This window comes from Octopus bimaculoides, chromosome 19 (assembly GCF_001194135.2).
Source record: "Octopus bimaculoides isolate UCB-OBI-ISO-001 chromosome 19, ASM119413v2, whole genome shotgun sequence".
In the NCBI taxonomy this organism is placed as follows: domain Eukaryota; kingdom Metazoa; phylum Mollusca; class Cephalopoda; order Octopoda; family Octopodidae; genus Octopus; species Octopus bimaculoides.
In genome coordinates, this window is record NC_068999.1 from 32,058,297 (window position 1) to 32,072,541 (window position 14,245).

General features: G+C 36.6%; 1 protein-coding gene across 2 annotated transcripts in view; it reads left to right on the forward strand.

The window, feature by feature from the left end:
- The window catches only part of LOC106873715 (transmembrane protein 126A), a 98,206-nt gene that overhangs the window by 40,695 nt on the left and 43,266 nt on the right, over window positions 1-14,245 (forward strand). The window contains exons 1-2 of one of the 2 annotated variants that reach the window (XM_014921192.2): window positions 3,527-3,597; window positions 6,383-6,544. In XM_014921192.2, the coding sequence (XP_014776678.1) occupies window positions 6,402-6,544 (143 nt within the window). In that variant the 5' untranslated portion in view covers window positions 3,527-3,597; window positions 6,383-6,401. Of the gene's footprint in view, window positions 1-3,526; window positions 3,598-6,382; window positions 6,545-14,245 lie in introns of those variants that run through there. The other variant, XM_014921191.2, reaches the window with a different exon arrangement.

Sequence of the window (14,245 nt, forward strand, 5' to 3'; positions counted from 1 at the left end):
ATATATATATATATATATATATATATATATATATATATACACTGCACTGATTTATATATATATAGGTGTAATATGATTCAATAGTTAAGAAATTCACTTTGCAACTCCAAGTTTCTGGATTCAATCTCACATCTTATTATCTATTTATCTTTTACTTGTATTGGTCATTAGATCGTGGCCCTGTTGGGGTGCCACCTTGAATCACCCCCACCACCACCACCAGTACTTATTTCTAAGCCTAGTACTTATTCTTTCAGTATCTTTTGCCAAAATACTAACTTGCAGGGACATAAACACACCTGCACCAGACATCAAGGGGTAGTATGAGATAAACACAAGCACACATGCACATGCGCACACACATGACAGCTTTCTTTCAGTTTCTGTCTACCAAATCCACTCAAGGCTTTGGTCACTCCAAGGCTATAGTAGAAAAAGGTGCCACACAGTGGAACTGAACCCAAAACCATATGGTTAGGAAGCAAGTTTCTTACCAACCATCCTTGCCTGCACCTAACCATCTTGTAAGTGAAACTAAGTTGAAAAAACTGTGTAGATATTTGCCAGGTGGATTATATTGTGATTCAAAACATATAACGTTGTCATAATGCTTTCATGCTAGTTCTGCTGGAAAATTATGTTAACGGTGCACATGTCTGGGCAATGCTCTGTAACTTAGACATTAAACCAGGACCAGGTAATTCAGTTGACCAAACTACTGAATCTATATTTTCAAATGGCAGAGATCCTCCATCATATAGGTGTGTGTGTTCTTATGTGTGTTAACTCATAAATATTGATTTAAAACTTTGGCTCAAGGACGGCTATTTCATGGGAGGGGACAAGTCGATTACATGGACTCCAAGGCTTGATTTATTTTATTGACCCTGAAAAGATGTAAAACAAAGTCAACCTCAGCAAAATTTGAACTCAGAACATAAAGATAGATTAAATGCTGCTAAGCATTTTGCCCAGCATGATTCAGCCAGCTAGCTGCCTTAGTTTTTAACTCATAAATATTGACACTTTTGTAGACATGAGTCATTCATGATGATGAAATACAAGCTTCAAGACGTTTCTCCCTATTTCTGTTTTTGTCAACAAATTTATATTCTCTCTTTACTCTCTTTCACTTGTTTCAGTCATTTGACTACGGCCATGCTGGAGCACCGCCTTTAGTCGAGCAAATCGACCCCAGGACTTATTCTTTGGAAGCCTAGTACTTATTCTATCAGTCTGTTTTGCCGAACCGCTAAGCTATGGGAACGTAAACACACACCCATTGGTTGTCAAGCGATGGTGGGGGTACAAACACAGACATACAAACACACATATATATATACATATATACGACGGGTTTCTTTCAGTTTTCATCTATCAAGTCCACTCACAAGGCTTTGGTCGGCCCAAGGCTATAGTAGAAGACACTTGCCCAAGGTGCCACGCAGTGGGACTGAACCTGGAACCATGTGGTTGGTAAGCAAGCTACTTACCACACAGCCACTCCTGTGCCTATATTATAACTTTTTCTTTAGTTTAACTTCAGTTTTGAACCAAACATTAGACAATGATTTCATTTGTGTAGACTCAATGTTTTTGAATGAAATTCCTCCCCATTTCATGTCATGTTAAGTAAACTGCTATTAACTTCCCAGTTAACACTACTTAAATGAGAGCCCATTGTCTTAAACACTGGGCCATACACCTTCATTATGCATTTTGTACTGTAGACTGTTCTACATTACAGCGTATTAGTACTCCCTTGCAACATCTCATCAGTGAAGCTCAGCACCCTGAGATCCATTCTTATCGCTTCTTGCTATGACATCCATGATCTGTCTCTGCTAGTAGAGTAAGCATTTAGTGCTGTCATTCCTATCTCAGTTACTTACTGCCCCCCCCCCCGCCTCTGTATCTCAGTTAACTCCAAACAAGACTGAATATTATAAATACATATTCCTTTAATATTGAAACACTTAATTTTATAGTCTTTTCTCTGTTAGTTGTTGCAGACTGTTAACTCAAACTTATCAAACCACAAAAGTAGTCACTTTGAATGTCCTCTTTCTCAGTCTGTGTTTATTGACTCTAGCATCAATAGCTAGCAGTAGTGGCCACCTACTTCACTTTCACCATATCTGGATCTTCTTAGTCTTTTGACGTTTCCTCTGCCAATTCTTTTACAATTTATTTCCCCTGCTTAACAACAAAAAGAATAACAGCTGCAATAATAATAATAATCTTATTTGATGTACCTCACTCTACGTAAAAGAAGAAAGGAAATTATTGATATGCTTTTAAATTATACAAGTAGTTGTAGTAGTAGTAGTAGTAGTAGTAGTAGTAGTAGTAGTAGTAAGGATAACAATATTACCAATGGGGAAGTCATCTGAAAACTCAGCAATCTAAATATCTTTTGATATCCTTCATAGTATATCACTTCTAACCAATTTTATTGTTAAGTCTGACTTTTATGAAAGACATTAAAATCTATGGAACTGCAAATTGGATTCAATGGTTCAGTCACTTTTCATTCTCCATATATTCCAGGAATTCTTTAAATTTTAGACCAGCGTGGAGATTATATACTTAACTAACTCTTAGTAGCCATCAGTTCAACCTACTTGCAGATAGGTGACATCAGATTTCTTTTATAAGCTTGCAGGACTGAGTTCACATTTTGGCCTGCTTCAAACCAAGAATCAACTCCTTCTTGTCCAGAGACAGTTGTATTTCTCAACCACATAAAATCCTCCAAAAAGTAAGAGTGCTCAATTATGGCAGTAGTTATGGAATAAAATGCAAACCTCCTCAAAAACCTCCAATTTGGCATAAAATGTAATATCTCCAAGATTCTGAAGGTTCCTTACAAATTTTGCTCGGATTACATAGTGGTAAATCTGTAATGGAGAAATATCTGCATGGATTGACCAACAGTCTGCTACAGATGATGTTGTGTCAAGAAAAAATGTGCAACTTCAAACAAAGGCTAATTTCCGAAAAACACCAAAATATATCAGGTTTGCACCCAGGAACCATGAGGTAGAAGATCAATATCTATTCAGTTAGTTATTTTACTCTCTGTTAACTATTTCACAGTGCTTACTCTACATGTTTTATGTTAGAATATACAACTTGCCTTTATTCAGAAACCCACCAGTAGAATCAGTTCTGATGATGACATATATAACATTTAACCCTTTAGGATTCAGGTTTCTTTGTCAAATGTACTGCTTATTTATTCCCATTGTTTTAAATTAATCTCATGTCATCATTATCATCATCATATATCCGTTTTCCATGCTGGCATGTGCTTTTGTATTTTTAGAATGACATTGTAGGTATGTGTGAGAGGTTGGATCTGGTTAGAATATTTGTGCTAGATATGGCTAGATTAAATGTTAAATGGTTGAGCATTTAAACTTATTGCTGTATAGTAATGGAATTACAACCAAAAATGTTTCTGTAAGTCACATGACTGACAATGTAATAACTGGTTTCAAACTTAATTGGCTCTTTTTTTCAGGCTGACATATAGTCATCTACCAAACTTGGAGAAGGTGGCATACAATCATGATTGTACACTTACTAGCTCAGGTGAATATCATGTAAGATACATGAATGAGTTTATGAATTAATGTGAATATATTTATAGATTTGATTTTATAGTAATTTTTGTTGTAACTCTTGGAGAGAAGTCACTGGTCAAACATGGCTATGTTGATTGAGAGATTACTTCATAACCATGTGAGGTTGTGTTCTATCTCACTGTGTGGTATCTTGGGCAAGTGTCTTCTACTGATCTCTTGAATCAACCAATACCTTATGAGTGGAATTGGTAAACAGAAAATGTGTAGAAGTCCATTGAGTGTGTCTATACATACATATATATATATATATATATATATCATCATCATCATCATTTAATGTCTGCTTTCCATGCTGGCATGGGTTGGATGGTTTGACTGAGGACTGGTAAGCCAGGAGGCTGCACCAGGCTCCAATTTGTTCTGGCAAGGTTTCTAGTTAGAAGCCCTTCCTAACACCAACCACTCTGAGAGTGTAGTGAGTGCTTTTTACATGCCACCGGCACAGAGGTCATTCAGGTGGGAGGCATAGGCATGGCTGTGTGGTGAGAAGCTTGTTTCCCAACCACATGATTCCGAGTTCAGTCCCACTGCATGGCACCTTGGGCAAGTGTTTTCTATTATAGCCTCATGCCCACCAAAACCTTGTGAGTGGATTTGGTAGATGAAAACTGAAAGAAGACTATATAGCTATGTGTGTGTGTCTGTGTTTGTCCTCCCATCACCACTTGATAACTAGTGTTGGTGTGTTTACATCTCCATAGCTTAGCGGTTCAGCGAAAGAGAATGATAGAATAAGTATTAGGTTTTAAAAAAGTAAGTCTTGGGTTTAATCCATTTGACTAAAACCCTTCAAGGCAGTGCTCCAGCATGGATGCAGTCTGATGACTCAAACAGGTAAAAGAATATATCTATATGCACATATATATCTTTTTTCTTTTACTTGTTTGAATCATTGGACTGCAGCCATGCTGGGGCACTGGAGTCAATTTGTTTGACTGAAGTCAAACAAATCACTCCAGTACTTACTTTTGACATCTAGTACTTATTCTCTCAGTCTCTTTTACCAAACTGCTAAGTTATGAGGAAACAAACAAACCAACACTGGTTGTCAAGTGGTGTGGTAGGGGACAAACTGTGGTACATTCACACATACACTCTCAAATGTATATATGACAGGTTTCATCATAATTTCTGTCCTAAATTTATTCACAGAGCTATAGTATAAGACACTTGCTCAAGCTGCTGCATGGTGGGACTGAACCCAAAATCATGAGCTTCATAGCCATACAGCCACACACACACACACCCACATATGTGTATCTGTGGCTGTGTACATCTGCAACCTTGAAAGTTTGAAGGTGCTGAGCAAACAATGGACATTTCCTGCCATCAGATCATCATCTTGTACTTTCAGAGAAAAATGGAATTAAAAAAATTCCTTTTCTTGAAAAACAGGCAAGGATTAGTGAGAGGAAAGGCATCCACCTGTAAAAGAATGCCTTAGTAAGTCTTCATTCAACCCATGCTTGCATGGAAAAGCAGATGTAAATTGAACAAACTAATGATCTAAGAATTATGATACTTATTGATGTTAGTCATTCTCTTTCAGCTTTGATGCATACTCTACTAGTCACACAGCTTATAGATCATTAATCTATATTTCATTACTTATTGGCATGATTCTAATGGCACCAAAGCTAAATGGAACTCAACTAGATCGAAATCGTACATCTTTAGTTGTTAAACCCATATATTTATCTCTGAGGTTTTTAAATTTAAAATTATTTCTGTACAACATGAGAAATATATTGTTATACTTGGAGATGATCATATTTTGTCAATTAGACATACACACTATATATTTGGTCTTCTCTTCGGGTTTATTATTTTAATTTCTTTGTCAAAGCTCTTTTGTCATGCATCCTGTGACCTCTAAGTAAAACAAGAGGAGACATGTGGGATGAGAGTCACTGAGGAGGTCACAGTATGTTTGATGAAAGAACTTTGACAAAGAAACTAAATTAATAATAATAAAGTTGAAGTGAAGATCAAATATAAAATGCGTGTGTTTAATTGGCAAAATATGATCATCCCAAGTATAACAATCATCATCATTGTTTAATGTCCACTTTCCATGCTCACATGGGTTGGACGGTTTGACATGGAGTTGGCTAGTAGGAAGCTGTCCAGACTCCAACTGTCTGTTCTGGCATGGATACCCTTCCTAATGCCAACCACTTAACAGAGTGTGCTGGGTGGTTTTTACATGCCACCAGCATAGGGGCATTTACGAACCACCAGCATGAGTGTGTTAATGCAGCACTGGCACAGGTGCTTTTTAAGTGGCACCAGCACCAGCAAAGGACAAGCCTGTAAGTGTGGAAGACAGAGATTTTACTTAGCTTGACATGTCTTATCAAGTACAGCAAATCACCAATCTTCTTGTCCCTTGTCATTTCCTCAGAGGCCTAGCATCCGAAGATCCTTTCTCACCACTTTGTCCTACATCTTCCTGAGTGTACCCCTTTCACAGGTACCCTCCACAATTAGAGCTTAGCACTTCTTTACACAGTTGTTCTCATTCATACGTAACAACATCTGTTTTAACATAGAATTTCACTTCAAGAATCTTGCAAAACAAATTCATAAATGTAATGAGAAAAATATTCTTATATAAAATGAATGATATATTTTAAGTTGTGTAGAAATGATGATAATAATAATAATAATAATAATAATAATATTAATGTATAGTGGTATTAAAACTGCAGTTTTGTTTGTGTCTGTTGCAGCTAACATTGAATTGATAGAATGTATAAGATTTATGGCAAAGGAAATCTGCAGAGACTGTCATCATATGAAGACAAACCACAGGGTGCCATTCCTCTAAGCAGAAAAGATGTCTTGGAATACCAGTTAAAAAGACTGAATGAGTGGCAGCCAAAATCCGAAATGTAAGTATATTCTTTTACTACCATTATCACCACTGTACCACTATTTATTACCACCACAACTACTACTTGTACTGCTACAGCTACCACTACCACTATCTCCTACCTCAAGCTACCATTTCAGCTGCATACTGTCATTGCCATACACTGTAAGAGAGTCATAAACTGTAACAAAGTATTGGTTTCAAATTTTGGCACAAGGCCAACAATTTCAGGGGATGGGGTAAGTCAGTTACATCGACCCTAGTGTTCAACTGGTACTTATTTTATTCGATCTCAAATGGGATGAAAGGCAAAGCCAACATCAACGGAATTTGAATTCAGAACTCAAAGATGGATGAAATGCCGCTAAGCATTTTGCCGAGTGCAATAATGATTCTGCCAGGTCGCCACCTTAAATATTGGTTTCGAATTTTGACACTAGGCCAGCAATTTTGGGGTGGAGTAAGTCATTTACACCAACTCCAGTACTCAACTGGTTCTTATTTCATCGACCCCAAAAGGACAAAAGGCAAAGTCAACCTTGGAGAATTTGAACTCAGAACATAAAGATGGACGAAATACTGCTCAGCATTTTGCTCAGTGTGCTATTGGGTCTTCCAGTTCACCACCTTACTCTAACAAAGTATTGGCATAACTGCAAAAATTTTTAGAACAGAAACTTATTTTCTCTGCTCTTCCATCATGTTTCAGCTAAAGCAATGTTGTATGGAATTATTAACTATATTACTGCAGAAATAGTATAAAAATGATAATTCCTTAGATATTCAGATATCTCATTAAATCATTCTCTCTCTTTCTCTCTCTCTCTCTCTCTCTCTCTCTCTCTCTCTCTCTCTCTCTCTCTCTCTCTCTCTCTCTCTCTCTCTCTCTCTCTTTCTCTCTCTAATTAATCCCAGTTCAATGTCCCAAGCTTTGCAATGGCAGAACCTCTATGCAGCCCAATCTCCCTCAAATCACACCTTACTATCTTTAAATGAATGTCATACCAGTCATGTTTTACCTCAGAATTCAATTAAACGCTGTCTCCTGTGCATTTATTTCTTCTTCCTCTGTTTTCAATTTAATTTGCATCTGTTAAAATAGGTATTTCCCCAACATCATCGTTACCACCACTTTCATTACCATCATTATCTCATCATCATTACCACTGCCACAATAACTCTCATTACCACCATCATCACCACCACCACCATCACCACTATCACTCATGACCATCATAATCATCCCCATCCTTATCACCATTACTACTGCTATAACAACCCCACATACCACCATCAGTGACCCTCACTTCTACCACTGTCATCATCATCACATCACTACCCCCACCACAATCATCTTTATCATCATCATCACCACTATCTGTTCTTCGTTTCTCTCCCCTACCCCATAAACTAGTCTAATTTTCATAAACTTCCTCCCTATGTTCCTAAAATGCCACTCTTTACATTCTGCCATATCTTCCTCACTTACCAGTGATGTCTATCTAATATATACTGGAACAGTTCCAACCATCCATCCTTGGAGATTTTACTCCAGTGGTACACTAATCCTTACTGAGATCATATCTATATATCAATACATATCATTCATCAGCATCACACCTAAGCACAATTTATCAGTTCCAGCCAAAATAATGGCAAATTTTTTTTTTATTTTTAATCTTTTATTTTTAATTGGTGGAAATATTTAAATTATTGTTATTTTTCTTCTGTCAACTAATGGCAGCAGCCCTCCTCTTCCTTTTCCGCAGCAGCACACTTTTTAGAAGCACATTTTGAAAGAGACCTATACCAAGAATATTTCCATTTCAAGAAGTAAGAAAGACCACTAGAGTAGTGATACTTAAAAGGTGTCTCCTTTGTTCCTATGTTTGATTCTCTACCTTCTCTGTATTGCGTACCTTATGATATTATACAGGAGAGGCAGGGGTCATACAACACTACAGATGGCAATACATATATGCCATCATCACCTATCTCTTCTGTAGCTATCATCCAACACCATCATCTTTCCTGTACCTTGAGCTCTTGGGTTTGTGAATGTAGCAATGCAGCAGAATTGTTAGTATTTTTGTATCTTCTCATCTTTCTAATGCTGCTGGAGAAAGTAGGGTCTCAAGATTTCATCAACACAGCCAGAAAGCTAGAACAAAATGGAGGCTGACACTGGGGGAACCAAGGTTTGACATCTGAACATATTACTGACCCCTAATTTATTTTGTTTCCCTACTCAATGATGGCAATGTGATATTGCTTCTTTTCTTCACTCACATACATATGTACGAGCACACACGTGCACTTGCATATATACATACATATATACATACTGTAGCTATAAAACATTCAACTTATTTGTTTGTGTTTCATTCTTATCCTAAATTAATTTTTTTTCTTGAAGCCACAGCAACATCACTATGGCTACTATCACCATCATAATCATCCTCATCACTAGTCTACTAACTTACATAGTCTGTTAAGTTCCTGTGAGAAGCTCAATTCCTTGTGTTGGCAGACTTTCACTCTCCTTATTAACAATATCATTTGCTAGATAATCGAAGTTGGCAACCATTTCTCTCGTTAATGTAGGAAGAAATGATTAGTACAAGCTTGTAGTAGACTTGGATGTTATTTGGCAGTCAACCTCACAGTGTACTGGTTGATTCGCTTGTTATTAGGGCATCTGCTAGAGATAGGGTTAATGGCATAACTGTATGTATGTAGTATATGTGTGTGTGTTTACACAATCACTCATAACTGGTATACATGTTGGTTTCATGAAGCTTTGGTAACTAATGCAGATATGGAAAATACATAGTGTATGTGAGTTATAGTAACTGGAAATGTTGATGCCTGACTCAATTGGTGTTTTGAAGAATGCTTATTCTCAGAAATCTGCCACACCACTAATCAGATATACTGTCCAAGTGCTTTAAGAAATCTACCTAAGTTATTAATCAAATGCTGTTCTACTAAAGTCCTCTGTGATATTTAATGAATTATGGTTTCTGAAAAATTTACCCCTTCAAGACCTGGGTCTACTGTACACACTCTGATCTGTGTAATGTGTTCATCAAAAATTGAAGATTTGATGGCACATAGACACATCTAATTCCATTGCTATTAAAGCATTCCTATTCATAGTTTACACTAAGATATATTTTTTAATTTAATCTTTACTTCAGTTCATTTGTTAAGTATTTCTTATCAATTGACCAATTTTTGTTTGATTCCTGATTCAAGCCAGTCCACTTCACCGTTACTTCTGGAATAGATATCAACTCTATAACCTCATTTCCTTATCTGTTAGGTTTTTTAATAACATAGGTGCAGGCATGGCTGTCTGGTAAGAGGCTTGCTTCCCAGCCACATGGTTCGGGGTTGAGTCCCACTCTGTGGCATCTTGGGCAAGTGTTTCTACTATAGCCCCAGGCTGACCAAAGCCTTGTGACTGGATTTGGTAGATGGAAACTGAAAGAAGCCTATCATATATATATATATATATGTGTGTGTCTGTCCCCCGCCACCACTGCTTGAGAGCCAGTGTTGATATGTTTACATCCCTGTTACTTAGTGGTTCAGCAAAAGGTACTGAAAGAATAAGTACCTGGCTTTAAAGAAAGTAAGTACTGGGGTTGATACATTCAAAGAAAAATTCTTCAGGGTGGTGCCCCAGCATGGCCACAGCCTAATGACTAAAACAAGTAAAAAGATTTTTTTTTTAAATAATTATAAGAAGTGGGTTAGTGCTTATGAACTTCCCAGTGACACTGCTGACACTGATGCAGCTGATGTTTAGTGTCTGAAGGCCCAAACATAACAGGGAAGGTTGCAGTATGAATTTAGGGATTAAGTTAGAAATCACTGTCTACACAGAAAGATATTTCTAACCTATGTGTGGTCCTGTAATTTCCTATATTTTTAAAACTAAGTGTTGTGTATTCCTGAAGTTCTTTGTATCATCATCATTTGTTGTTCGGCCCCAAGTCAAACATGATTGAGCAAACACATGATCAGATGTATTCCAGTAATGTCCATATGTAAAACTGATATCTAATGAGTCCTTTCCATTTTTAAGACTTTAAGATGTAATTAGAGAGAGATTCAGCTGCTATTTCTAACAGAGCAAGTAGTTTGTCGTGCTCCCCAGCAGATTTATTTGATTCTCCCTTCTACTCTTTCAGCCTCATCAAGCTTTCATCACATTTGATTTAAGTAACCTGAAATTCTTATGTTATAAAACATCCCACCTAGACTGAAATAGGTCCTTGATAATGATACACACCTACTCCTACACACACTAAAATGTACTCCTACTAATCCCCACATTTATACTAACAACCCATTAGTTTGCCTTTCCATCTCTACATCTACTTACCATATCCAAAACTTATGTGGTACCTTTCATTCTCTCCCTGTCACAAAGATTAGTCCAGCTAATTCCCAATAAATATTCAACTTCCTGTTTCTACTAATCTACACAACAGAAACTTTTATTTTACAACTCAATAAACAGCAGAAACCACCATCAATACCAGCAACAGCATAAGTATTCCATATGTTTTACAGATGAAAGACATGTCTGTATGTGTTCTTTAGAATAATCTATCCTGGCAGAATATTCTTTTCTTCAGCCATGTTATTTGTGAGTGATGGCAATTTTTGTTATATTCCACACCTTTTTAATTATGACTGAATTATGGTGTAAAAAAGCTGATTGTGTAATTGTTGTTGTTATTAATTATGGTTTCTCTTCAGTATTCTGTTATATAATAGACATGACAAAATACAAGGGGTACCCAAAAGTAACCAGAAACATTCTCTGTAGGACAAGCCAGTTGTAGTTCAGGCTTCCATTGCTAGAAGCCGCAGAATTTGTTCCTCCTGGTTAATCAGTCATACCTGTGCCTATAGTTAACTAATTTCCTCAAATACAGTGACCAAAATAGAGAGTGAATTTGGTAGGTGCAAATTGAAAGAAGGCTGTCATATATTTTTGTGTGTGTGTTAGTTTATTCTTGTCTTGACATATCATCATCATCATCATCCTTTAACGTCTGTTTTCCATGCTGGCATGGGTTGGACAGTTTGACCAGGGCTGGCAAGCTGGAGAGCTGAACTAGGTTCCAGTCTGATTTGCCTTTGTTTCTACGGCTGGCTGCCCTTCTTAATGCCAACCACTTTACAGTATGTGCTGGGTGTTCATGCCACCAGTATGAGTACTTTTACATGGCGCCAGCACAAGTGCTTTTTACTTGGCACCAGCACAAAGCGCTTGCAGGCCAATCCTCTTCATCAGGAGGAGCATCATCAATACTTCTGCTGTACAGGATGGATCTTCATAGATACAGCAGGATGCCAGATATTGCAGTCCTTTGTCATCTCCTCCATAATGATCAGTATCCTGAGATCGTCCTCCAGTACTTCATCCCATGTCTTCATAGGTCTCCCTTTCACAAGAATTGTAAATGAATGTCACTGGCATACAAACAGTATCATTCATTTCCAATATTCTGTGAAAATATGTTTATCCATGGTAGAATATTACCTTGCTTAGAAACAGATCTAGGATGGTAACAGGGAAGGCATTTAGCTGTTGAAAATCTACCTCAACAGACTCCATCCAACCCATACAAGCATGGAAAAACAGATGTTAAAGCAATGAGGATGATATGATACAGAAGGTAAATGATAAGGAAGAAGAAAGAATAAACAAAAAAGATCAAAGATTACAAGTAAAGAGTACAAAAGTAATTACTCTATGAAGACGGCGTGTCCTTTAACAAGATAGATGAAAGAAAAACATGGAGAAAGTTGTACAGAAAGAGACACAAAAAAAAACCTAGTATGACATTATGTTGAAACAGCAGTGGAGTAACAGATTTTAGTGATGTGGTATTGTTTTGCTGATATTCAATAAAGCCTTGCTAAAATGACTGGCCAGCCACCAGCCAGTTACCCATACATACAATTAGTCACAGAGTCAACTAGCCAACAATGCTGATTACTCATTTCCTAACGTGATGGCAAATAGCATTGATGGTTTGTTGGAGCCAACCACATATCGGAGGAAGAAGTTGATTGTTCAATGGAACTTATTGCTCATTATCAGTCAGTCTCAACTATGGTGGTAGCAGATTTAGGGTGTACACACGCACATATATATAGATCCATATTAATATAGCTAATAAATTAGTATGGTTTCTATAATAAAATATCAACAGGGAAGGCCATTACTGCCAACACCAGCTGATCATCTGCAGTACACTAAACCTTACCAAATTTTCAGTTATTTATGTTTGTCTGGCTGACTAGTAATATAACTACTCTCTCTCTCTCTCTCTCTCTCTCTATATATATATATATATATATATATATATATGAGAATAATTACCCCCACCACCACCACCATCATGTGATCAATTCAACAAAGTGTTGTATCAATTAACATTCTCACAGCATCATGGTCTTATGTCTGAAGATGGTGAGGAGTGATATTTCAGGTGTGCTTTCAATGCATTCTTGAGCTTTTATGTTTAACTTTTCCTCTTTGGTTTTGATAGCTGACACCTCTCACAGTATTTTTATCACAATTGTTTTAAATGGGGCTGAAGTTAAACTGAAAACTCTGTCTTCAGCAATCACTGAGGCTGTTTTCCATTGCATCTTGGTATTCACTGGAGAAACTATAATCCTTGAAGTTAAAGATATTAATTAATTATATATTGGTAGAGTGATTAAACATGTGGCAGTTTAATGTATTATATTTTGATTGCAATCTATTCTCAGTTATGTAACTCTGTGATACAACTATGACCTGGTCATAGTTATGATATATGGACACTAATGTTATACTTCCTTCATATAACTGTGAAACATGATCACTAGTATTATAATTCCACCATATAACTATGATATGTAAAATAGCACAAATGGGAGTAAGAGATAGACAGTTGGACAAAGGAGAAGTTACAACATGTAGACAAAATTCAAAAGGTGGTGGACAGAATGTGAACACAAGAAAAAATTGACAAAGAAAGTTGTGCATAATGAATTGTACACTAAAAAAAAACAGTAAAAGTAAAATAAGTAGGCTGATGTTTCAAATGAACTCTTTATTAAAATACTTATTTAAAGCATGTGTATGTATATCTTTTGACTACATACTGTAGAATGATATATTGTTATAACTATATAGCTATATGATAGATTGTTTCTAACGTAGGTATAAAGCCAGTGAATTTAAGGAGATTGGAGCTGGTTGATTATATTTATTCCAGTACCCAACTGGTACTTTATTTTATTGACATTAACAGGATGAAAGGCAAAGTTGACCTTGGCATGATTTGATCTCATAAAGTAACAAACCAAAACAGTTACAGCTAAGCATTTATTTTTCTGTCCTAACAATTCTACCACCTAAACACAATTATGATATTTAGTCACTGATATTACACTGCCATCATATGACTATAATATATCACTTATACTGTACCTCTGTCATATAGCTGTGATATGTGGTTGTCATTAATAATGTACTTCCATCATATAACTGGGCTCTGTATTAGTAATATGCCATAGAATATCAATGATTAGTATAGTTGTATATCGGCGGCGGCTTTATCTTGTATCCAAGAATTTAGTTTTTTCTCTGCTGAACGCTTCCTTTATGATGATGTCATTGATGACTAAGCAGACCATTTTT